Source organism: Phalaenopsis equestris, unplaced genomic scaffold (genome assembly GCF_001263595.1).
Source record: "Phalaenopsis equestris unplaced genomic scaffold, ASM126359v1 Scaffold000002, whole genome shotgun sequence".
In the NCBI taxonomy this organism is placed as follows: domain Eukaryota; kingdom Viridiplantae; phylum Streptophyta; class Magnoliopsida; order Asparagales; family Orchidaceae; genus Phalaenopsis; species Phalaenopsis equestris.
Window position 1 is genome coordinate 51,704,890 of NW_018164444.1, and position 27,224 is coordinate 51,732,113.

General features: G+C 35.8%; 3 protein-coding genes across 5 annotated transcripts in view; 1 reads left to right on the top strand and 2 right to left on the bottom strand.

The window, feature by feature from the left end:
* LOC110027798 (sm-like protein LSM8) overlaps positions 1-6,547 on the top strand; it is a 30,412-nt gene extending 23,865 nt beyond the window's left edge. Inside the window, exons 5-6 of one of the 3 annotated variants that reach the window (XM_020729379.1) lie at positions 6,123-6,175; positions 6,257-6,547. In XM_020729379.1, the coding sequence (XP_020585038.1) occupies positions 6,123-6,175; positions 6,257-6,347 (144 nt within the window). In that variant the 3' untranslated portion in view covers positions 6,348-6,547. Of the gene's footprint in view, positions 1-2,640; positions 2,982-6,122; positions 6,176-6,256 lie in introns of those variants that run through there. The other 2 variants (XM_020729386.1, XM_020729369.1) reach the window with 2 other exon arrangements.
* An 8,499-nt stretch (positions 6,548-15,046) lies between these two features.
* On the bottom strand, positions 15,047-18,040 carry LOC110027813 (auxin-induced protein 5NG4-like). Its single transcript, XM_020729399.1, has 7 exons — positions 17,148-18,040; positions 16,980-17,042; positions 16,791-16,907; positions 16,290-16,518; positions 16,057-16,215; positions 15,471-15,622; positions 15,047-15,340 (listed from the first exon to the last, which is right to left on the bottom strand). Exons 1-7 carry the CDS (start codon positions 17,339-17,341, stop codon positions 15,223-15,225), a joined length of 1,032 nt encoding a protein of 343 aa, XP_020585058.1. The 5' UTR covers positions 17,342-18,040; the 3' UTR covers positions 15,047-15,222.
* A 3,260-nt stretch (positions 18,041-21,300) lies between these two features.
* Positions 21,301-27,224, bottom strand: part of LOC110027765 (fructose-bisphosphate aldolase 1, chloroplastic-like) — a 32,924-nt gene continuing 27,000 nt past the window's right edge. Inside the window, exon 6 of the mRNA XM_020729317.1 lies at positions 21,301-21,867. Within this exon, the coding sequence (XP_020584976.1) occupies positions 21,589-21,867 (279 nt within the window). The 3' untranslated portion in view covers positions 21,301-21,588. The remainder of the gene's footprint in view (positions 21,868-27,224) is intronic.

Sequence of the window (27,224 nt, forward strand, 5' to 3'; positions counted from 1 at the left end):
GATGTAATTAACTATAGGGGCTTCTTGCTATAGGGAACTTGGAACCCAGGTAAAATAAACCTTATTTAATCTTTGTATTAAATAGGGGAATTTGTCGGTCATATATAAAAGGTTTGCAGACCAAATGAATGTCACAAATCTCTTAGTTTACAGGATTGGGCCCATTATCGGGGTCTACACTTTTCTCTTGGAATGTGTAGTATTCAGGGTGTCAGACACGATTATGCAAACTATTGGACGAATGAGATCCATTTGGTCTCATTTTTCAAAGAAATTAAAACATACTACTTTCAAAATCTAAATTATATACCTCTTATACTTAAATTAAATTTCAAAAATTATTTTCATATTCATATTTTCAAAAAATCAATCGAAAAATTGACCGACAATGGTATCAAATGAAATGTATTATGGATTTTGCTAAATTGGAATTAGCTTGTCCCAAAGCTACATCAAGAATTGGAGATGTCATATCGAAAGAGTTGTTGTCTTAAAAGACGTGTTGTCCTGTTCACACAATGTAAAGGTTTGAAACACGTGGAAAGAAAAACCACAATTGTTGCATCATGAAAAGCATCCACAAAAGTGAAACATCATCAATTTGAAAAATAAGAACCTTGTTTAAAAACATGTTGTTTGCATAAGAATAGTAATGTATGACTGCATGAAAAAGACTAAAGGCAACATGAAAATCATTCATCATAGTCTTTTTTTTTTTAAATCCCAATTGGGAGGAGAGGGTTGCAGTTGTGAGGCATTGGATTGTGCTTTCATGATGAATTGATTGGAATGATCAACTCTTTTATATTTTTTCTATAACAAAGGGACATTTCCAAATTTGCTATATTTGGCCAATTAGTCACTATGGGCCTCATCAACCATCAATTTTTTTGTCAAACTAAATTACCATATGCTTGAGACATTTGAACTCGCAAAATTAAGGACCTTTACATGTAAGCTCAAATTTGTTCTTTGGGCAATGTGTTACCATAGGCCTCACGAAGTCTTTTTTTTTTCAATTTTAAATTTCCATATGCTCGCCGTGAAACATACAATGTCTTTTTTATGTCATTTTCTTTGTTTTTGGCATTAAGTTTTTTGATAAGTTGAAGTAAACTTTTAGTAAAGGCTTTACAAATCTATTTCCTCCAGGGTAGCATGGGGTGAAGAATTATCAATGATGTGGTAATAATAAGCAAATATATTCACTTTTTTAATTATTTAAATGTAATGTAATTATCTTATATGATTCATCTTGACGCACTAAAGCAGTACAAAACGTGATCTTAAATAACCGCAACATGATCGGCTTGACCGCCTTAAGGGGTATAGGCTCTATACTCACTTGATGTTAACATGAAAGTATGGCCTTTTGAAGAGCACTGATTAATGAAACTAATAATATTTGTACCACAATACTGAAAGGGCCAAGATGGATTAGTTGAGCGGACGAGATTTGGTGGTTAGTGTAGGACAATTGCATGGATCAGGCTAGTGACATTTTTGAACATGCTGAATAGAATCTTGTGTCATTGTTTCCCAATAGTAACCTTTTGATATTTTTCTTTCTTTGTAGGATGATTTGCGTACCCCACATAATCTCTTATGTATGTCAAACGTTATGGGTGCTTCAGCTTGCCTGAGACAGTGCAAACATATTTGTTCACATGAACAATGTTACAGATTACTATTTACATATGCTAATGAAGGCTCTTTTTTGATTTGAATAGCTAAAGAAGGCTCATCAAGAAGCTTGTCCTAGTGCATGTATTCTGCTATAAGTAGTCACCTTTAATTAGCCTCTTCATCAGTCATCATGGAAAATAAGTTTATTTTTGAAGTGCCCAAAATCTTATTTTGGATCATTTAAACCATATTTCATATTTTCAATATGCATCAACTTCGCCATTATGCCAATGGGGCAGCTTGAAAGAATAACATCTTGAATATACTACAATAAATTTATGGCCTGTTAATAGTGGAAATAGCTTGGTTTAAGAACCTTTCAAGTGCTTGCAATTTTGTGATTATTTATGAATTTTTCAAACATTTTAGTCCGGTTAATCACCATATGAATGGCTAACTCCAGGCTAGTGATAAAAGTGTCGCTCTCGTTTCCATTATCTGTATGGCACCATAAAAGATTGTGATAGTAGCACATTTTGTATCCTTTCAGGAGATGAATTTGAGGCCTATATCAAATGTACTTTTTGGAAGTTTTTTTGGTTCAATAGTCTTTACAGAGGAATTACCTTAAAAAATAGCCCATAAATTGACATCACTTCTTTCTCCACATGGAAGATTTTCTTGTTGAGTAGATTATCATCAAGCTGAGAATCTACAGGAACACAGTGTGCTGCTAGAAATTTAGTAAGATCCTATCCTTTAATAGCCAGTTGAATAGCGAAGGAAATGTCAATCTGCAAAAGGATTATAGCCTTCCTTGCTAAGCGCCATGAAGGTGTAGGATGAGCTTTCATGTACTATAATGGGTTAAACCTTAAAATTAGGCTGATCATGCTTGTTGTCATATTTGTAATTGCAAAAATCAGCACCAAGCAGTATTTTTTTATTATAATATATTTTAAGTCAGTTTAAATAATTCATCGACTAAGATAATACATGGCATTTGCTATTCAGGCACTTGAACCTGCTTGGATCACAGCTAGACAAATAGAAGCAGGGCGAAGAGCAATGACACGATATGCACGTCGTGGTGGAAAGATATGGGTACGTATCTTTCCCGACAAACCTGTTACTGTAAGACCTACAGAAACACGTATGGGTTCCGGCAAAGGATCCCCCGAATATTGGGTATCCGTTGTTAAACCGGGCCGAATAATTTATGAAATGAGTGGAGTATCTGAAGCTGTAGCCAAAGCTGCTATGGAAATAGCTGCATGCAAAATGCCTATACGAACTCAATTTGTTATTTCAGGATAGGTAAACAAAAGTAAAAGAAGAAAAGGAGTATTAAGAATCCATTATTGATGAGCATGGGCACCAAGAGATTCTTTTTGCAATTATAGGTGGCGAAATTAAGTACCCATTTTATGCTGCTAAATGCCTCTTTGCAGCTCTTATTCCAAATCTAGTGAGCATTTTTGTTTGCAAGTGTTGCAAATAGCTCACATCCGTGAGAACAAGTTTGATATGAAACATCTCAAAAATGCTAATCTCATTTATAAGGATCTTAATTGTTTACTTGAATGTTTATATCACTATCATTCTTAGAATCGAATTCAATGTATACTCGAGCTGTAGGAAGCTTATGAAGGTCTAATCTCTGCAAGTTTGTTCTTGATTTCTACCTTTGCCCTCACCTTCGCCCCACTTAGCCATTCTGCCTCATTTTTTTGGAGAGTGGAAGAATAATGTTGGTGTCAATTTCTTATATCTTTGTGGGATAGGGGTTGTTATATCCCCAGCGGATAACTCTCAAATTTATCATGAAACCCATTTGATTAACTGAAATCAGTTGAATATTACTTCGATTACAACACTTAGTACCAATGTGCATATACTTCATGCACTAGTAGAACGTTCATTTAGCAAGGGCCTGTTAGCCCCGTGAGCCTCAAGACATCATTTTAATTTTGATGATAACAAATATATACCTGAATATTTATGTGTCTTCTAAGTATTCTTGGTAGGCTGAAATTATAGTAGGTTAATTTCACACAATCTACAAGTTATGCAGATGCATTATAGTCTGATGACTGCAATAAATATGGAATTTTTTTTTTTGGGTCAAACTAAGTGTAATTGAGCTCGGCATGTGTTTCAAGATTAATTTAGATCTGTTGTGATTTTGAAGTCCATATGATGTCTTATGCTTGTTCTAGACAATAAGTTTACAAAACTAGCTCACATGTTACAATTAAAATTACGTATTCTAAATTTGATGCACAATATTTTGATATATTAAATATTATTTGAATTTTGCTTGCACAATGTTGGCAACTTTTCATATCTTCTATTTTCCCTCAATCCTTTATTTATACTTTGCTAAAAAAAATGCTGCTACGATTTTCTCTACGGCTGGCCATATTTTGAATTAATCTCTTTCGTTAATTTAAGTTATAATTGATGCACATATTGGCTGGTTGGATTTGCTTTAAATTTTGAATTCTTAAACCTTCCCTAGTTTTATCTAAAATAAATTAAAAATAATTCAAATTATCCATGAAATTTCATATTGTGCGTCCAATGTTCACAGAAGGGACGATTAATCGTCTGCGTGAAACTCGAAGTTTTCATATCGTGCTTGATCATAAACCCTATGTATTTAGGGTTGTTGCTTGTTACAAGGAGGAAGGAAGGTCCATTGAGTGGTTGTTACAAAAGAGGAGTAAGCTATTGTTGTTGCGATAAGATTGAGGTTCGACGGCGGTTGCTGCTACAGCGACCGCTGTTATTGATAGAAAGTTGTGATGGCAACAAGGTGAACAACAAAGGGTTTGTATGGAGAATTCAGCTAAGAAGGGCCTGCAACAGAAATGAATCGGGTTGCAAGGTAGATCCGACTACAAAAGATGATAATGGGGAAGGCTTGCAGGAATAATCTAGTGAAAGGAGGGCTAGCAACTGGGATTTTTGGCTCAGGAAAGACCAGGGGACGCAATCCTTTGGACTTTTGTCCTGCACTTCTGCATCTATGAGAAGCTTGAAATTACCCCCAGGTCAGGGTCCTGTACTCTTCTTCTTCGGCGTCTCTTTCTGAAATGACATCGTCTCAGTATCGTGATTGTCGCGGTGCTCTTGTAGAATCCTCTGGTGCTGTCGCCTTTGTCGATCTTCTTCCTTTGTTTCTTATCCTTCTTCATATGGGCTAGCTCCATCATTTCCCTCAATCCTCATAGCATCAAGGAGCGGATGGCTGCTCGTATGTGAGGTTTTAGGTCTTTTAAGAATTTCCCTTCCAGTCCTGCTACAGAACCCTCAACCTTCCTGACAAGAGCTCGAACTTCTCCCAACATTCGATAACCGTCCCATTCTGAGTCAAAGCATAGAATTGCTCGTGTAGGTCTCCTTCTAAAATGTCTGAAAAACGCTCCAACAAGCAATCCTTAAACTCCTCTATGAGTGCATCAGTTACCTTGCCTCCATCCACTGGAACCAAGGTAAAACCTTCCCCTACAAGAATAATCCCACTGCCATGAGTTTTTCTTCCTCAGTCAACCTGTTGATTGCAAAGTAACGCTCCACCTGATACACCCATCCATGTGCATCCTCTCCTTTGAAGATTGACATCTTCAGTTTCCCGAACTTTACACCTCCACCCCAACTTTCTCCCCCCAGAATTTTTTCTATATATTTATGGCTAAACTCCCTATTGCGGTCATAAGCATATCCCACTTTTGATTCCCTCCTTACTCCATCATACCCTTTTGTGCCCCTTCCTCCATCCCTTCTCCAATTCTTGGCCCAACTCCCTCCATCGGAAGTCTTCACTCCCCCTCCTCTCAGAGTTCTAGGGGGACGCTCTTGTAGGTAGATGATGTCTTCTTCATTTTTTTTTTCGCTCGATCTTCTTCCCTTTTGACCTGGCCAAGGATTCCCTGACTGAATGTTGGTTAGGGTTTGCAAATGGAGCGGTCGACACGGCCTTGGATTGCATCTCCTTGGGCTTTTTCATCATCTACTGCATTTCTCTTATGCCTTCAAATTCATCATTCATTTGACTTTCAATAGAAGAAAATATGTCCTCAATGGTAGCTAACCTTTCTTATATTTCTGGTCAGATTTGCTCTATCTCTCCTAGCACGTCAACTTTCATTACTGTCATCCCACCATGATCTATGCTTTGATCCCAATTTGATACTCCTTGATACCAAAATCAGCGAACAAAACACAACAAAATGACAATAGATAGGTGGAAGAACACAATCAAGGCTGCTCTTACGAAAATCAAAGGAAAACAAACAAGATATAAGGTTGGTCTACTTTTTGAGAGGTAGATTGTCTCTCTCTCATACTCTAAACGTTGCTAGGAACATCACACGATGAAAGAAAACATATGCTGAAAAAATAATGACAGATGACTTATTTTTACCTTTTTTTTAATTAAATTTTATTTCTTCCTTTTTTTAACAAATTTTAGTTCTTGTTTCTTCTGTCAGGAAGGCGTCCAACAACTTGTTCTAGGGTTGTATATCATCAGAGGAGATAACATGTAAGCCATGCTAATGTTGTGCACTTTATAATTAATAATTTAAGCTAAGGTTCTCGTGATTTGAATTTGAAATTTGTCCAGAAGCGTGGTTGGAGAACTAGATGAAGAACTAGACGCTAATCTAGATTTGTCTAAACTGAGGGCTCACCCTCTCAAGCCTGTCATTCATTGAAGCCAAAGCCAAGTTAGTAATGGAATGTTTGTTGGATTCATTTCTTCTTTATATGGATCAATTATGTATTTACAATTAATCCTTGATGTTTTTTAGTTACCAGAAAGTTGAGCTTAAGTAGACTTTAGAGGTCTGCAATTTTTTTTTTTTTGTGGGGTGCCGGTGGGTTTATCACTTAATTCTCATGTGTTTACATATCTAACGTCTAAATTTTCATATTACTTTGATGTCATAAAATTATGCATTAAAATTTATATTTCACTTTGAAAAAAAAAATGAGATGTGATGTTGAAGATTTGAGTCTTTTACATATTAAATATGAATGTTTAGATGTTAAATATATAAATATATAAAAATTGTGTAACAAGTATGTAAAAACACTTTCTTTTTCCTTTGGTGAGAAGCATTTGTGTACATTAAAATGTGTCTGCATTAATCTTAAAGAGATCTAGCGCTCTAAGAAGGAAGAGTACAACGAAGGTTGACCCACTATCAAGAGATTGGGAGATTCGCTTGACCGATCAAGCGAAGTCAAACGAGTTAGCAAATGAGGCCAAAGCTAACCATACCATGAAGCTAATAAGAAGATAACTGAATTATCCAAGAATTGGTCCTTCTCGACCGAAAGCAGGACAAAAAAGCATTTGAGCTAACCACTACTTGAAGGACGACCCTATACGATAGACTGCTCTCCATTAGAATCGTTCTAAGAGAAGATCTAGTTCCACGGTATTTTCAACCATCTAGCGGACGTTCTAAAGGCTCCTAATTAGGGATCAAGGATTGATAGTCCGGCTAGTACATAGATCGACTCATCCCGACCAAGCTCAATCGATCGAGCTGGTCCTGTCGACCTGAAACTAAGTTTATCCTACCGAGTCAGCAATTAGTCGAACAATAAGCCCATGTATGTAAAATACTAGAATTACACTAGTATGGTCCTCTTCTAAATAAGGGCAAATATGTGATGTCATCATTGCACCCTTGCCATTAAAAATAAGGAAAATATTTATGAATAAAATATAATTTATTACTATTCATTATTGTTCACTCATCTCTCTCCTTACATTATTCCTTAAGTGTGATTCACAGACAAATTTGGATTCAGCATCTTAAAAGGTGCGATGAATGTGAATTATGCCACAAACAAAAAGAAGAGTAGCCCAAGGAGAAGAACCTCATAACAGAGGCTCTTAACCAGGGATCAAGGATTGATATTAAGGCTAAATCACTAGATCGGCCCATTCCGACCATGCTCGACCGACTAAGCTAATCCCATTGATCTTAAACTAAGCTTAGCTGTCTGAGCCAGAAAGTAGCTGAATAATAAGACCATGCATATAAAATACAAGAAATAACCTAGCATGTACCTCTTCCAAGATGGGGCAAAAATATAATGTCATCATTTTACCCTCTCACTTATAAATAGGAGAAACATTTATAAATAAGATATGATTGATTATTGTTCATTACCGTTAACTCTTCTCTTCATCCCTCCTTACACTATTCCTTTTGTGTGATTTACGGACATTTAACTTTAGCATCCTAAAAAATGTGATGGGCTTGGATCATGCCACAAACAAGAAGATGAGTTGCCCGAGGAGAAGAATCGCATAACAAAGACGCTGCTAACATAGAGTGCACAAGAGAATTCATGGCCCAACAAATCCAGAAATTGAAGGATCACGTCTGAGAGGTCTAATATCCAGCTTGGGTATCAAACACTATCATGGTGCATAAATTAAATGATAAATGGATGATGTGTGTGGATCTCACCAATTTGAGCATCGCTTACCCAAAGGACAGTTACCCCTTGTCACGGATTCACACACTCATATAGGCATCAATCGTCTATTATGTGGTGAGCTTTCTCGATGCCTTCTTTAGCTATCATTAGGTCAAGATGCATCCAACCGATGTTGAAAAGACTACATTCATTGCAAGTGAGGAGGTGTTTTACTATATTTTAATGCACTTTGAGCTGAAAAATGTCAATGTTACTTATTAGTGCATGATTAATGTTATGTTTGCAAAATAGAAACAAAAAAATATTGAAGTGTATGCGGATGATATCTTAGTAAATAGTAAAACTTCCAAGCAACATATGAAAGATTTAAGAGAGACCTTAAAAAATTTAAGAAAGTTTAATATGAATCTTAATCCTCTCAAGTGTACATTCGGAGCATATACAAACAAATTCTTTGGCTATCTCCTAACCCTATAGGGAATAAAGCTAACCCGAAAAAGTTGATTGGTATGTAGTCTCCTCACAACCCCAAGAAGGTCCAAAAATTGATTGGTTGAATCACGGTCCTGAGCTTGTTCATCTCAAAATTAGGTGACAAGTGCGCTACTTTACTCAAAATATTGAGGCGAGTAAAGAATTTCGTTAACTCGGATGAATGTGAGCAAGCATTCAGAAAATTGAAAAACTTCCTAGCATTACCACCACCATTCAAATCCCAAAGTCGAATGAAGAACTCTTCTTGTACTTAGGAGTCGGGCCCAAGGCCATAACTATATTTTAATGGGTGAGAAGCAAGGGAAGCAACTCCCAGTTTATTATGTCAGTGGAGTTCTCCAAGTAACCAGGCTCAGGTATTCAATTATAGTAAAATTAACATTCTCTCCCTATTTCTGCCCGCAAACTCCATCCATGCTTACAAACTCATCTGGTCAAGATCATCACCAACTACCTACTCAAATTTGTCCTCACCCGGCCGGAACACTCCGGTCGGCTTCTCAAATGGGGGGTAAATGTTAATGAATTTGATCTCTTGTACGTGCCCTAGACCTCTATCAAGGCTCAAGTCACAGTCGACTTTCTGACCGGCTTTTTAAAATCGAGCGAACTAGACAAAGAAACGATGACTGATGGTCATACCTGGGTAGTGCATATCTATGAAGCGTCTAATCAAACTAGAACGGGACTCAGCCTCACTCTAACAAATCTGACCGAAGATCATCTGTACCACTTGATAGAAGTGGGATTTAAAGTCATCAACAATCAAGTAGACTTCTGGTAAGATCTGACTCGTAGTTGGTGGTCAATCAGGTAAATGTGTAATTTAAATTTAGAGAAGAGATGATGATCAAATACCTTGCCAAAGCCAAGACGGTGATAGGGAAGTTCGAAGGCTTCAAGATTGAACACATCTCCCTAGAGGACAACTAGGCAGAAGACCTCCTATCTAAAAGTGCATCTGCTCGAGGCAGGGGATGCCCCAAAAACTCATTCAACCAACCATAGAGGAAGCTAAGGTGATGGAGCTTAAAGTCGAAGGATCTAAGACTTGGATAAATCCTTACATCATTTTCTTTAAAACTAAGAGTCTCGAAAGAAGTAACCGACTTGAATCGCTTCAAGATTAAGTAGTCCAATACCTTCTGATTGAGGGGAAACTTTTTTGAATGTCATTCACCTCATTATACTTGAGATGCATCAAAGAAGACCAGACTAAAGATGCCCTCCTAGAAGTACATTCAGAAGGATTTGAAGGCCACTCCAGAGGGAAGACTTTAGCACACCAAGTACAACAACTAGGATATTTTTAGCTGACACTACAGAATGATGCCGAGTGATTCTCAACAAGATGTGAATAATATTAGAAATATGTGAAAGTTTCTGGTTGTTATTCCTAAGATTACTTGTTTAAGTGGATTGAGGCTAAGGCACTTGCTCGGATCACCGCAGAAGTCATTCGAAATTTCATCTGGACTGATTGATCTGTCAATATGGGCTACCACTTGTAATTATCTTAGACAACATAATGCAATTTACCATCCATAGGGCTAAGGTTTTTTGTCAGAGTCAAGAGATCAACTTGAAGTTTGCATATCCACCATGCTTGAACAAATGGACAGGCCGAGACAACCAACAAAATCACCTTGAACTTGCTAACGGAAATGGTTGAGGTTGTAAGGGAAAATGGTTTGAGGTTCTATTGTCTGTTCTTTGGGCAGTTTGAAGGACACCTTCTACAATGATTGGACAAACCTCTTTAATGTTGTCATACGAGATGGAGACAATGTTTTCGGTTGAGTATAAATATCACAATCAGAGAGTCGTGGCAGCCTTGGCATTCGATGAAGCAAGCTTAACCAAGTGGCAGAAAGCCAATGACGAAGGAGTGACTCTCGCACTTGACCCTTCTGAGGAGAAACAAGCCGACTCAACTCTCAGTCAAGAAGTAGTGAAGAGACGAACAACTCGGTACTACAACAAGCATGTTTGAGAGAAGACTTGTCGTCGAGGATCTTATGCTGAAAAATGTTGACCTAGCCGCTTGATGACAAGCCGTGAGGAAGTTTGACCAAACGTGGACCAGACCATTCATCATCGATGAGCGGGTCGCCCCCATAGTGTATAAGCTAAAGAACTACATGGGAAAGGGAGTGCCTCGAATATGGAGTGGAGATGATTTGAACATATTCTTTCCCTGATAGATGAAAAACGTATAATTATTCATACCCTTGTACCTTATTATCAATTTCATAAAAAAGAAAAGGTAAAATTCTTTCTAATTATGCATATGACCCTAGGGCTCGCTGACACTTGGGGAACTTGGAAAGTTTATGCAATGGATTGTTGAGTCTAATCGATACTCGTGGAACTCAAACCGACTCGCTTATAGTTGTTTGATCCGACCAGCAAAATCGACAATGATGGGTACGCCTGATCGAAAAAAAACTCCTAAAAATTTGATAATGATGGGTAACCTCCGATTGGTAAAGTCTTCTAAAAAATTTAAAATGACGCTCGACATCTGATCAAAAGATTGCACAAGATCGAACCCATAACGCTCTTGCATCATAAAAACCCATGTCTCATTCCTTGAATACGTCAAAATTCTAGCAGCAAGATTCTCTACTCATTAGTGATAAGATTAGATGTGGGTACCATATGAATCACCCCAGTAGCAAATCTGGGTCGCTACTCTCGCGAAGACTACAATAATATCCGCTTAATACGTCTGGCGTAAGGTGTGACATATCCAAAACGACGACCCAATCGATCGACTGAGACTTTAGTCGGGTGGTAACTTAGTAAATCGACTAATTATTTTCTTAATTCGTCAACTCATCAACCCTTATCAATTCTTCAACTAGGTTACGAAGTTGTTAACAATCCTTAGTGTTGTGATCATGATCCTTGTGATATACACAGTATCTGTTGTGATCGTGGGCGTGAATTCTCACCTTCAAGATATTTATTTTGAATGACCTCCATGATCTTGGTCATCGAGACTCTTAAAAGTGTCACTGTAGTAGGTGGAAGTCGGGATTGTTCTCGATTCCTCTCCAATCTTCCTCCAACCAACTTCCTATTGGCATCACCATGCTTCTGCCGAAAACATTTATCAGTAGCATTCCAATAGCAGTTCTTCGCATTTTGGTGATTGTCGTGAGGCTTGCTAAAAAACTTCTCCCTAAACTAATGTTGTTGGAAGGAACCAGAATGGGAGTTGGTACTCAGGAGACATGTGATTAAGCACGTGCTCGAGGAGCTTTGATAAAGTCTTTGGCTTCTGCAAGCCAAACACATACTGGAACGGCTCCTTTTGGAGGCCTTGTGCTAGGGCGACGACAAGTTCTAGATCATGGATACTAGCATTTCCCATCGGAAGTTAGTAACGAAGCTTTTGAGACTCTTTGTAGGTTCTTAGAAAATTTTTTATGACTTGAGAGTTCTTTGGTGGCTTTTGTGTGTTGGCAAATTGAGCCACGAACATGTGCTTGAACTCTCTAAATGAAGTGATGTCTGCTACCAACAAGTTATTGAACCAGTGTAAAATTGATTCTTTCAACTTCATGAGGAATAAATGATACTTTAAATCATTTATTTTGAGTAGACAGATTGCTGACTCAAATGAAGCCAGATGGTTGATGGGGTCTAGCCTCTCTTTGTAAGATTCCAAAGACGAAATCTTAAACTTTCTCGGTGTCTCAGCTTCTGTGATCTCCCTTGAGAATTTTTCTTCTATGGTCTTTGTCTTCTTCTTCTTCTTATGGTTTCTTCATCCGTATACTCAAGTGTGAGTCTTTGCCTTCTTCTTTCCTCTACATATGAGGCTTTAGATGGTTCCCCTTCTTCTAAGCATTCAGGGTCGTCTCTTTTCGCTTCTTCTTGCTCGAATATTGGACCAAGAGCTCTCTTAGGTCCGATTCTCATTAAGTTTTGCCTAAGAGGCTCTTGCCTCAATGGCTCTTGTCTTGGTGGCTTTTGTCTCGATGACCCTTGCCTTCGAGCCACTAATCCTGACGATTGGGTTTGGTTTGTGAACAAAATTTGGAAGCCTCTCTTATATCTTGCACGACCTTCCGAACTTTTTTCCTTAGTTCATTGATTTGTTTCATCTCGAACTACCTGGTGCAATCCATTGTTTTCCTTCATCTTTCTTTATGTGGGAAAGATCTTCTTGCAGAATTTGAGTATAAGCTTCACGCTCTCCACGCTATTCAGGATGTTGAATCTTTTTTGGACATAGAGTATTGTGTCACTTGTGAATACATACAACTAAGTAAAGTCCTTATCTCTGTGGAAAAGAGGTAGAAGAGAGAGATGGATATGAGGCGTGAGAGGTCCCAGGGATTGTGTATTGAACTTGAACCTTCGGTAAGCCGAAAAAAATGGCTTAGGGCAGGTTTTTGGAATTGTGGTGTTTTAGAGAGAGAGAGACTCCGAGAAAAGATTTAAGATCCTCTTTCTCCCATTTTGACTTTCCTTTTATACAAAAAGGAAAAATAATATAAATTTCAGTTATTACAGTATGACACCCATCCATGTTGTCTTTATGTAAGATCGTGATGTGGATGTCAGGTAACGCTTTTAAAGAATGATGGAGTTGCGTCATTGCTAGTAATGATAACCATCTATAGTAGTTGCCCCTCCCTATGTAGGCTAGATTACCTCCATGGAAGAGATGAAATTAAGCCATTTTGCATGAAGTTTGTATATTAAATATATAAATATATAAAAATTGTATTGTAAGTATATAACGATTTGAATGTTTTACTCTTGCTCTTCTCCTTGCTCCTTGAAATTCTATGTGTAGCCCTAGCCCTCCTTTCAGTCTAATAACAAAGTAGAATATTTGCTTTGATGTAGAATCTATTGTGGACTAATCTTAAGAAAATAATATTCTATTATCTTAGCTTTTTCTAAATGATTATGACATCAATCATAGTTAAGTTTATTTAGGTTCAAACTTGAAGGGTCCTTTAAATAGAATGTTAATGGAGCTATCAATATCAATCAGGATACTACTGATCTGGATGTCTGATGGTGCTTTTATAGAAGGATGGATTTGCATCCATGTTAGTAATGATGATCATCTATAGTAGTTGTCCTTCCCAAAGTAGGCTAGGCCACCTCCTTGAAAGAGATGAAATTCGGTCACTTCGATAAGTAGTTTCAGTTCAGTCACTTTGGCAGGTGGGCTCAGTTCACCCACTTTGATAGGTGAGCTCATTTGGTGTATTAGTTTCCGTTGTTGGAATACACATAGAAAGCCTATACATTTATTTTGTATCACCCAATTCTCATGTATTTACATATCTATCAAAATTTTCATATGTACATTTATAACACTTTTGTGTCTTAAAATTAACTATAATATTCAAAACTATTTTAGCTTCTTATAAATGCTTATGGCATCAATCATAGTTAAGTTCATTCAGGCTCGTGCTCTGAATCTTATTCATATTAGGGTTATTTTAGGTTCTTGAAGGTTTCTCAGTTATCTTTTCTCTTTATTTATTTATTTATTTCATGTTTTATGTTTATGGAGCGCAAAGTTTCAGCCAAAATTTATAAGATGGTTGAATCATGAAAATTATTATATCGATCATTGTGATCGCTAAGATGAAATTGACTCAATGAACTTCTTCCTTGCTAGCTGAAAAAATAATGAAAGGTCAACATAAGTTTCTCTCTAAAAGATGGGCTCGGTTAATTCTCTTTTTTTTTTTTAATTTTTAACAGATTTTGCCTTGAAAGATGGGCACTTACTATAAATAAACGAGGAAAATGTTGAGATTCTTATTAGTTTTGACAGAGCTTTTCTTACAATCAGTAGGGCGAGTATTATTTCTAATTATAGCTCATTGACTTTGTAACTGATTTCTTATTTGTAACATCACTTCTTCTATAGATAGCTTCTTCTCCTTAAATTATGGATTAGCCTAAATAATTTTGAGCAACTCGTATTGCATTTTTTAAAAAATAATAATAGAAGCATTGGAGCATAATCGGCCATACAAAAAGGTCAATAGAAGGTTGTGTTGCTGGCAATGCGTAAAAAAAACAGTATTATTTTATTTACTGCGACAAATTATATTATTAATTAAGAAAAAGATAGGATCTTATGGGGCATGTTATATTATATTGATAAGTCTATTATAAAACAAGAAGAGAATGCTCCATATATAGGCTGTAAACTTTAAAGGTGCATTAACATACATGCCATGTTAGCCCTCAATTATTTTATATTTACATATATCATTTTCTACAATTATACAGCCCAACTCCTTCATATTGCGCCAAAAATATCACTATTTTAACTTCTAATAAATAAAATGCATATTTTCATGCATGAATATAAAATGAAAGTTTTAAGGGTTAGATATGTAAATATACAAGAGTTAAGTGGTATGTATGTAAATTTTCCTTAAATTTATTAAAATGATTAAGATGGCAGCCAAACTTAACTTGTTCTTCTACGGACCACCAACAACTTTACATCATTTTTAAAACATGAAGCAATGTATAACAAAGTACAATAATGGGGTGCTTAAATTAAAATATCAAAATATTATTATCTCAAAATGTCAGAAAAAATATGTTGCTGGTTTTGGTTTTCTGAGTGACTTATTGTTACTCAAGCAGGCTGTCAGTGAGCTCCTCCGACTCCAATCTTCCAGCTTTAACCTCCTCGTTCTTCCCCCACAGTACAGTATAAAGCCCCGCCATTATTAGGATGAATCCTATAAGCCTGCATTTGTGAAAATTTATGAAAAAAATTTACTAACTTTATGACACTAAAGTATGATAATAAGTAAAATATGAAACTTTATGCGGTAGAAACGTAAATAAAGAAAAAGAAATGTTGTATGCGCACACACCCTCCAGAGTAGAGTCGATCTCCGAGGATAATGGCTGAGAGAAGGGCGACTAATACAGTTTGTGAAGGTTGGAAGACGGCAACGAATAATGGGCCTGCTCTATCAATGCACCAAGTCTGAAGTGAAAAGGTGATCCCTGAACCCACCAGCCCCTGAAATATCGGTTATTGCAATAACCACATTATTCTCATTTCGGTCCCTATGAACTCTGCATTTGCATCCCTTTGTACACCCACAGCTTAGGCTAGAAAATTTGTTATGTTTGTATAACAATGTACAATAATTAATGTTGTACATGAAATCTGAATGCATAAAAAATTCATGTATAGTATTATCTCCTCATATCAACATCTAGTTGCTCTTGAGATGTGAGCCACAGAAAAATCAAAATTCATACAGACTAAATTTAAAAACAACTATATATATATATATATATATATATGCCAAAATAATTAAAAAGATAATAATAATACATGATCAGATGAGGTGTTAATCAGATTTTGTCTGATCTGCAACTTGAGAAAAGCTAGAAAAAATTGTGATAAGGCTGCCACCATGTGAATGTTAAAGAAATTAAAAAACTTACGGCATAAAGAACAGAGAGGAGCTCTTGTCCTGAATGTATCTTCCACCTCTCTACGTCCCTCTCACTGAATGCTGCTACTATCATAAACTGTATCACTCCAAAAAGGCATGTGAGCGTTGTCACCGAGAGCCTTGCCGGGTAATGCCTCAGAACTGGTACCTGAGCAATTAATCAATATATTATTTATAAGCCATCTGATTAATTAATCTTTGCAGGAAATAATGAACAAACACCTGGAAGACCATCCAGGCGGACCAAGCAGTGCAGTTGAGCAGAATATAGCAGCAGCCTAAAGTCCAGTTCACTATCCTGCCGGAGTAGACATTAGTGAGGTCATGTGACTGTTCTTGAAGAAGAGGAGGACCCTTATACAGCGTTATGATTGTCGCTCCACCAATACAAACCACAGTTCCCAACACCTTCGCTATTCCATATCTCTCCTTAATATTCAGCTTCTCAACCCTGCATCAGTTAGCAGTCAATTTCAAGTTGCGTGTTTTCATTCTTGTTTTTTAAAATTTTTTCAGATAAAAAATTGTGTTTTTATCCTTTTGAAAGAAAAAAAATGATTTTTATAATTTTTACCTAAACTTTCTAAAAAAAATGTTACTTTCCCACCATAACTTTACACCTACTTTATAAAGATTGAGAAGGGATGCTATATACCATGATATATATCCGTGAATGAATTTGACATAGATATTTTTATCATATGTACAGGTATGCATGTTCACCTTAAGGCTGCGGCAATTACGAAAGTGATGGCAGGTGTTGAATTCTGTATTGCTGATACATAGGTTGGAGACAAGTAGTACAAGCCCAGTATGTAACATCCTTGGTTAGCTGCAATTCTGCAAAGCCCCGGCCCCTCAATGATCATATATATTTTATGCATATAATGTAAATATTGCTGAGTTGCTTACCCACAAAGCGCGAGAAGAAATATCTCAGTCAGGATAGAGAAGGTGAGTGGCGGCCTGTCCTTCCTGAAGAGAATTAATGGATCCAAAACAAAAAAAGAAAAAAAATTGAGTAAAAGTTGAGAACTTTAAGCTCCCCATGCATGATGCAGCCATGGCTGAGAGGCTTACTTCTCCAGAAAATAGGCGAATGGAGCAAGCAAGAGTACAGCAATGATGTTTCTGTAGACGAGGAGCAGCAGTTTGCTTATGCCTATATTTAGAGCCACTCTTGACACTATGTGAGTACTTGCGTAGCACAGATGGAGCAAAAATACGGCTGTGAGAATTTTCAGCTTATCAGAAATTTGAGACTCTCTTCCCATCTTTGTTTGGTTTGTTTTTTTTTTGTGTCACTCTTTATTCTCCTCGCCCTCAAGAGTTTGGCTTTGTTACTTCATTCAATTGAGAAGAGATAAGCGCTTACATATATGGGCTGATCAAGATTATAATATTGTATTGTAATTTGACCAGATGTAACACCCTATATCAGGGTTGGAGGCTAACTAGGTGTTGGCCATCCAAATCAAGGACAATGGCTAATCAAGCCGAGCAAAGGCATCAATCTGCTTATCGCCACAACCAGACTCAAGAGAATAGTTCAATATCGCTAGAAATCTCATGGACTGCTCTAAGATTTCTCATCAGGGGCTAAGAATTGGCAATAACATATATAACCCATGAATATCCTAGAAGATTAATTTACCCATCAAGGAAAGAGCTATCTATCATATTACAGTGATTCGCCTTCAACCCGATAGTCTTATCCAGTAATCAATAGTTAGTATCCAGACTAGAATAGCCAACCTACAAAGCCAAGCCGATCGAGTCAAATATTGTCGACCTGAAGACATCAAAGGCCGGCCGGAAACCTCGATTGAGCACAGTCAGGCCAAGACCCGATGATTTCAACCAACCGAGTCAAAGGTTGGCCAAGTCATAGACTTGTATATATATATGTAAAATGTCTAAAATATCCTATAACATCCCCATTAAAGCAGAGATAAAAATACAATTTCGTATATTGTACCCCTCATTTTATGAGAAATGATTAATCAGCAAATCATATTACTAGTAATTATATATTGTGCATCTCCCCCTCCTCCCTCCTATCTCACTCAGGCTTCATTCCTTGGGTGTTAATCATAGACAAATCAAAATTCAACATATGTATATGCCAATGCAAATTCATAGTCATGATATTCGCAAAATTAAAGCTCGCAGGGATTGTTATAAAAAAAATGAAAAGTTTAGGGCGGGAAGGAGGTCTTAATCAAAATTTTAATCTGAATATGCTTCAAATTAAAACCCTTCAATTTGTTTTGATAGTGGTCTAAAATTAATTAATTCTCTTGTATATATTACCCTGATCTCAAAATAGATACAAAGAATCTTAGTATTGAATATATATATATATATATATAATATATATATATATATATATATATATATATATATATATCAGAAAACAAATTTAATTAGAAAAATCAATATCTTTGTTTCGATTCAGCTTGCATTCGGTTTGATTTTTTATCCAATTGATCAATTTTGTTTTACTCGACTATCAAAATCAAACTATTTTAACCTTCTTTGAGTTTAAATTAAATGTAACCCAACACAAACTACCAATATAAATTTCGAATATTTACATGCATACCACTCTATTTACTTTTATTTACATATCTAACACTAAAACTTCAATTTTTACTCATGCCATCTTACTTACGCACCATGAAATCATGGAAAAGAGCATTTCACTTTTAAATTTCAAAATAATTGTATTTTTTAGATGATATAAAAGATTTGTGTGGTATAAATGTAAAAAATAGAGTTTAGATGTGAGATCTAAATACATAGTAATTGGAGGTTCTGTATGTAAATGCCCATTTTTAACTTATTGTATTATAGTATATATAAGAGAACGTGCTGTATACGACAGTCTTGCAGTTTTATATACTAAAGATAATGAAATTTATATAAGACAATATCTATCCTTATCGCTTCATGGAAATTGTAAATCTCTTTTTATATGCTATTATTGAATTGAAGGTGAAGGTGAAGGTGAAGGTGACTAGAAGGCTTTTAAAAATAGCACATATAATTATATAAAATAGCACATATTACTGTTTGTGTCGTGTATCTCGGCCTGTTGGTTGACATCCTTACTATAAGACCTCTTAGGTCGGGGGTTTGAATTCCCTATGTCGAAGTTGGCCTTAAGAAGACGGTATTCAAATTGATAGACACATTAGATGTGGCCGAAAACTCATATAATAGCCTTTGGCCATTTCTTAAATATATATACTAGGTTTAATTATGGCTAATTAATTTTATAAATTGCTTGTTATATATGCAACTAAAAATTAATTGCTATTGGTTGACACCTTTATATTGCTCGACAATATACATTTTTTTAGTTAGTTTTTGCATTTTATAAATATTTTTTTTGGTCAAGCACTTGTTATTTACAAATCAACCACCCTCTTTCATCCAATTTTCAAATTCTCACTCAAATAACCCATATTTTTCATTTTTATCTAAATATTAAAAAAAATCACCCGAATGATTAATTTTTAAATATTAATGTTTCTATTTTACTTAATTTGAACAAAAAAAAATCAAAAAATATGAAGAATTAAGACTTGAAAGTTTATTTTGAAACCCTCCAATTAGATGAAGTTAATATGAAATAATTTCCCTTAGTGATATTTTTATAATAATTCTGAGTTTAGAATATATTCATATAAAATATAATAAAACTAGAAATTAGGACTATTAAAATTTCCATTGGTCTTAAGATGGGGCCTAAATGCCAATGCAATAGGTAAGAGTTGTTATGAATAGAACTAGTCAACTCAAGTCAATCCATAAGGTGGACCAACTTGATCAGTATCTCACATATGTGTTATGTGTTATAAGTTAAAGCTCTTGCTTATAATAATTTAAATTATAATTTAATGAAATTTGAATTTTCAAAAATTTTTAATAAATATTATGTTCAATTTTTAATTAAGGATTTTAAAATATCTAAAATTTTGATTTTTAAAAATTAACATCAAAGAGTATAAATATTTTGAAATTGGTTGCTTAATTTCAAGATCAATGATCAACCCTTTTTTTTTTGATTTATTCAATAATTATAAAAAAAAGGTTTCAAATTAAATGTCTTAAATTATTTCAAATTTATCACAATGATTGAGAATGTCACTCACACTTAGAATTCTATTCAAGTACATACATAAAATAAGTAAAACATAAATAATGAATAGTGAATTATTATACTTACACCCTAAAGACTATTTATAAAGCTTTATCACTATTCTTTTGAATTAAAGAAGATGGGATTATTAATTCACTATCCATTATCAGCTTTATAATTCCATATTCTTTAATTCAAAAAAATTTAGAAGTAGTATACTTACAGTTATACAGTGAATTACTTTGATTGGGCTATGCTCCATGATTTTTCCCGTTCTAGAGTTTGTGAAAATTCTAATGTATCATTCTGCTAATGTTCTTTTATTTGTTTGTGCAATAAATTTTTATATAACGCTAAGACATTAAAATACTATTATATTATTGTGAATTTTATGGCACGCAACAAAGCTTATGTTTGAAAACTAAAAAAATTACCATATAATTTAACCTATTTGACAAATATATAAAATCATGACGTGTTTGAGATAGTTGTGGCTATTTAAAATCTTAAATCAAAAATTGACATGAAAAATCCTTTTTTTTTAAATAAAGTTTAGAGCATGTTCTAAGTTGATATTAAATCATCAATAAAAGATGGTGTCAATAAAAATGTTAAAGCTCTTGACGAATGTCCAAATAAAAGCAGCAAGGCCATGTAATTTTAAAGAAAATGAAATGTACCTTTTCATAAATACATTAAAGCTATTGTAATATAAAAATCAAAATTTGTGCGTCAGATATGTAAATACATATGAATTGTGTGGCATGTATGTAAATCTTCCTTTATTTTTATTTTTTTTTAATAATGCTGAAGCACAATTAACCTCGTGACTTTATACTGAAATGTTTTGTTGAATCGATGTCGGTATAGACTAAATAAATATGATAAGATATTCTAATTTGAGATTTACATGTTTCACACTAAGTCCCACTTGCACACAGCCAAATTAAAGGTAGCTTGAATTTTTTTATAACACAAATAATATAGAGGATCATTCCCTTTCACAAGAAGAGGCAGTTTCAGAAAATATGAAGAAATAAAGCACCAACAGAAGGATTGAAGGAACCACAAAAAAGGAAAATTACATGCCTACCACATAATTCTGATGCATTAACATATCCAACACCAAAAGCTTACATCTATAACACTCGTGTTATAAACCTATCCATGCATGAAAGTATGTAATACAGTGATATTTTTTATGTGATATTAAGGATTTGGGAGTTATACATGTAAATACATAAATAAAAAGATCTTGAACTCAGCATTCTCTGGGCAGCAGTAGAACTTTATTGAAGGGCCACATAATTCAGAAAAAAGAAATATAAAAGCGTTCATGAAAAGCCTTTAGAAAAAACAAACTGTTTGTTAATCTTAATAGGTGTAACCTTTCTGGAACATCCCCTTCTTAGCTTCCTCCTCTTCACCATCAGCAGAGTAGCGACCGAGTTGGGCCAAGGAGTTCGCCTTTGCGCGGATCAAAAGAGCCTTCTGAGCGGCATCCGCGTTCTCCGGCAGGCCTTTCCAGGTCTTGAGAACAGTATTCTGGAGAGCTCGGGCATAGGAGAAAGACACGTGCCATGGGTTGGCCGATTGGTTCATCGCATTTAGGTTCAGAGTCGCTTCAACTTCAGACTGCCCTCCTGAAAGGAACTGTAAAAACATCCATTTTATAGTTAGTGCAGAAAGCTGACTTCTTCACTGTTAGTAGTAATTTGAATAGCGAACAACTAATTTGGAAATCAACTCATGTGATTTGTATATTCGTGTACTGCCCTTTGATTTTTGTAGGTTACTGAGTTTCTAATGTTATGATTTTTCATATATACCTTTTAGAGTTCTAGGATTGATTGAATATGTACTATAAAAAAAGTATGGGCATGGATTCTTTGGAGGAGGAATATGTACTAGAAAAAAAGTACGGGGCATGCATTCTTTGGAGGGTCATGGGTGTTGGGTAATGTGGAGACCCGATCCACCACAATTTAATTAACTTCCTAATTAAGAATCTCACCTACCGCTCATCTATCTTCCCATGTACCGCTCACCTACCACATCTTACTAATCGCTCACCTACCTCCCTACCGCTCTCCTGGTTTCTATAAATAGTCTCTTTTGGCTTAAAGGTGTAGTAAGGGTCAAGTCAAGTCCTCTAAGAGAAAAAAAGATGAAGAGAGAGAGAGAAGGGAGAGAAGAAAATACTGATTTTCTTGTAAACGTAGAGACGCTCGACGGTGTAATTTCTTGAAGAAATAAAATCCCCTGCAGCTTCGTGGACAAAGGCAAATTTTTTGAACCACGTAAATCTGTCGCTTAGATGTTCTTTTTTCTGTGCGCAATTTTTCTTGTTTCATTTTTCATTTTATTATCGTTGTTTTTCACAACTGGTATCAGAGTCGTGGTTTTGAATCTAAGGAAGAACGATAACCGGAGACGAAATAAAGATTTCGGGGATCGAGAAGTTCAATGACGCAGATTTTGCTTATTGGAGGATGCAGATAGATAACTACCTCTATGGGAAGAAACTTCATTTTCTGTTACTAGGAAAGTGACCAGAAAAGATGGACGAGGCGGAATGGAATTTGTTGGATCGACAGGTTCTGGGGATTATACGATTAACCCTGTCGAGATCGGTTGCCCACAATGTCATCAAAGTGAGGACTACTGCAGCTCTCATGACAGCTTTATCAGGTATGTATAAAAAATCATCGATAAATAATAAGGTGCGTCTAATAAAAAAGCTATTCAACTTGAAGATAGCGGAATGTGTGTCCGTTGCTCAACACCTGAATGGTTTCAATACTATCATAAATTAATTGTCGTTTGTTGAAATTGATTTTGATGAGATGTGTGCGTTTATATTGTTGGTTTTATTGTCAAATAGCTGAGAAACCATAAGGATGACAGTTAGCAATTCTGCAGGTAAATCTAAACTGACATATGATGATATTTGTGATTTGATTTTAGCTGAAGAGGTGCGGAGGAAAGATTCTAGTGAGACCTCGGGTTCGAGTTTGACACTAATTGTTGATTCCAGAAGAAGATCACAAGACACAAACTCAAACAGAGGAAGATCAAAATCAAAATCTGGTCAGCAAGCAACCTGCTGGAATTGTGGCAAAGTTGACCACATAAAAATGATCTGCAGGAATCATAAGAAGGAGAATGATATCACTAATGTTGTAACTGAAGAAATACAGGATGTGTTATTGTTGTGAGTTTACAGTTCTGTTGATGAATGGATACTGGATTCAAGGGCTTCCTTCCACACATCTTCCCATCGGGAGTTGATGTGAAACTATGTTGCAGATGACTTTGGGAAGATACATCTGGCTGGTGGAAAAGCTCTGAGTGAGGTGGAGATGGAAGACATTGATATTATACTCCCTAATAAGAGCAAATGGACTTTAAAAAAGGTTAGGCACCTTCCTAAGTTGAAGAAAAACATCATCTCTGTTGGGCAGTTCAATGAGGGTGTTCATTCGGTAGTGTTCTCAGATAGCACTTGGAAGATTACCAAAAGAGCATTAGTACTGGCTCGGGGTAAGAAAACTGACACACTATATATAAATACAAGTTTACTCCGGCATGGACACATGAGTCAGAGGTGCATTATGGGGAAGCAGGGGAAGCGCATTATGGGGAAGCAGAAGAAGGTCAATTTCTTGAAATTTGGTAGAGCGGCAAAAGCAAAAAAATCGGACCCTGTACAGACAAATGGTGGAGAATCACAGAGCTATTAAAAAATCTTGCAAGATGAGAATTCGAGCAAGTGGGAGATGACCAAGAAGAAGGAGACAGATTCTCTATCAGAGAATCAGACTTGGGAGCTGACAGAACTTCCACCAGGAAAGAAGGCATTGCACAACAAGTGGGTGTACCAGCTGAAAACTGCGCTTAATGGCAGTAAGAGGTACAAAGCTGAACTTGTTGAAAAGGGCTTTCAACTGAGGAATGATATTACCCATGCAATGAGAGTTGTTAGCAAATACAAGAGTAACCCAAGAAAGAGCTTGGAGGTACAAAGTCATGTTAATGTTGATATATCGACTAAGGGTGTTACTCTTGAGAAGTTGAAGTTGTGCTCGACTTCAGCTGGTCTTCTGGCATTAAGACATAGGTTTTTAGTTACAGAGGTGGAGGATATCATGTTTGAGGAAAAGGTCGGTACAGTTAATAGATAATCCAGCCAATAGGTGATGCAGCCAGTGTCCCAGTCTCCAAGTGGTAAAACTGTTGGGTAATGTGGAGACCCGATCCACCGCAATTTAATTAGCTTCATAATTAAAAATCTCACATATCGCTCACCTAACACATCTCACTTACAGCTCACCTATCTCTCACCTACCACTTTCCTGATTTCTATAAATAACATCTTTTGACTTAAAGGTGTAGTAAGGGCTAAGCCAAGTCCTCTAAGAGAGAAGAGAGGAAGAGAGATAGGAAGACAAAGAAGAAAATAGAGATTTCTTGTAAACGTCGAGGCGTTCGACAATGTAATTCCTCGAAGAAAAAAAATCCTCTGCAGCTCCGTGAACATAGGCAAAGTTGTCGAACCACGTAAATCTGTGTGTCGCATTGGTGTTTTTTTTTTTTGGTGCAATTTTTCTCGTTTCATTTTTCGCTTTATTATCGTCATTTTTCACAACAATGGGTTCTTCGGAGCCAGCAACGACAGCCAAAAAGTTGTCCCAAACAAGCCCGTAACTTTGATAATTTTATATATTCCAACTAATATGGCCTTCCATAAATAGTCAGGGGACTATTTAAGCATTTTACTCATTCTTCTCACATAAATTTGATGAGATTGGTAATGTTTTTGATGAAAACCTGCATTGCCCTATCCATCACAAAGCACAAATCCCCAGAAAGCTCATCATGATTGTAGTGTTTGAGAAAATTGAGAGGATGGGACCATCCAAATTGAACTGCAAACATCACTTCAATAAAATTATAACAAAATCATACAGATCGGTGGAGTTCTCGCAGCGGATGGCATAGTAATTCTGATAGAAGAAATGAAATAACAACATGTTACAATGTTTCTCAGGAATGAAAGAGATATTTCATATATTGATTTACCTTATTTCTTTCATTAGGTTCAATTCCCATCGGCAAAAAATTAAATTTTTAACATACTCAGAGGCGCGTTGATTTCCCCTCGGCAAAAGTTTAGCAAAACTAATGTTTTGTCTGCAAAAAAAGGGGTGCATTGTAATTGCAATGCATGAGCTTCAAGAATTTGTGTTTGGTTCGATAAAGTTTGAAAGCGATGAAAACTATCACCGAATTTTGAATATACATTTTATAGATCATTTTCTATGTATGTGGAATTTGGCTGATTTGGCTGATTTTCAAATTCAAAATACAATGTAAAGTGCTCCCCCCAAATGTGGGCAACCTCAACCGCCCTCTGTCGCCAGCCGCCAGCCACCTACCGTTGCTGGCCACCACCGCTGACACCGGCTACCGCAGTTACCAGTCCGTTGTCGCCATCAGCCACCGCCGCCACCCTCTAATACCTATCGTCGTTGCCATTTTTATCTGTTGCCTCCATTGCCACCGCCCGTCAGCCGCCTCCATCGCCGCCCAACATAGTACTTCTTGAAATACATTGTTTTCATTTTACTTCAAACCAAACAATAAAAGATAATCGTTCGTTTATTTTATATTGAGCAAAACAACTCTAAAGTATTTCAGATGCAATACATTACTCCCCATTGCATCCTTTTTTTTTTAAGACCAAACAGCCCCTAAATAAGATATTAAAGCAAATTCATGCTCAACCTCACACAAATTGTGACTAAACATAAAATTGTAGTATCACCATTTATCTTCGAGACCAATACCTCGGAAATAATCATGAGGAAAAAAAAAAGTCAGCTAGTGCAACCTCATATTTTGAATTTTTATTCAAATAAAGAAAATAAAAGTTCAATGCATCTCTCCTTGACTGAACAAGCATGACCATCTCGATGGCTGGTGGTTATCCAGATAAAACTAACAAGCATCACCATCCAAAAAGCTTCGTAACTCACTTATGGTTGATGTTTTGCTTTTTATTATTTTGCTCTGTTACGCATTCATCATTTTGTGTCATTTAGATTTCAAGTTCATAACATTTGAGATTATTAGGTATTTCTTGAAATCAGATGGCCTAGTTATTTAGCCCTTGACCCTTTTTAATATAGCAACTTCATGTCCTTATAAATGATGATAAATTTTCTAATCTCTCCACAAGCTTCTTCCCTCCTACCTACCTCCTTCCCTCACCCCCTCCCTTATCCTTCGACAGTCCTTCATAAAGAAGAGGGTGAGGGTTGATGCGCCTTAAGTAGTTTAGCCGAGTTACTTTCTAAAAATACCTATAGATCCTAAATGACAAGGACACCTCATATGAATGTCACAATGTAGAGAATAAATAATGGCTCAAAACAAAAGAAACATAATACCAACCATCAAGGAAAGTATAGAAAAGTGTCGAATGTCAATTCCTGTGAGCATAGTCTACATCACAAAGTCTGTGGACATTGATTCCTTCATTTGCCACATCCATCACTTCAATCTAAGTAACTTTGATGTTGCATCAACCTTTCCCAAAAAAGGAAATGTAATACATAGAAAACTTATTATTTGCATCCTATGATGCAACCACACTTCACTGCAAGCAATGTCTGACATGTATTGGATACAGATATGTGTGACACAAATTTGATATGTGTCAGACATGCTATTATATGGAATTAAAAAATATTTAGGACACATGTCCAATATTTGTGCCATAAAAATGAAATTTAAATTTTATAAATAAAAAAAATATAGTAAAATATTAGATCACAATTATTTACATTCTACCAATCTATATTTATTTTTATATACAATATTATAAAAAAAATATTGATGATCATATTTCTTTGACTTTTATTAAAATTTGATTATTTGTTATTTTTTATTATACTTAATATTTTTCTTCTTTTTTTTTACTTTTTTGATTTATTATCTTGATATAT

What these genes read in the sequence shown, in the direction of transcription:
- LOC110027813 (XM_020729399.1), bottom strand. Translation starts at nt 17,341, where the DNA reads ATGGGAAGAGAGTCTCAAATTTCTGATAAGCTGAAAATTCTCACAGCC. An exon ending in GTAATTGCCGCAGCCTTAAG is followed by an intron (nt 16,519 to 16,790) that starts GTGAACATGCAT and finishes TAACTGATGCAG; the next exon opens with GGTTGAGAAGCTGAATATTA. An exon ending in GATCGACTCTACTCTGGAGG is followed by an intron (nt 15,341 to 15,470) that starts GTGTGTGCGCAT and finishes TCACAAATGCAG; the next exon opens with GCTTATAGGATTCATCCTAA.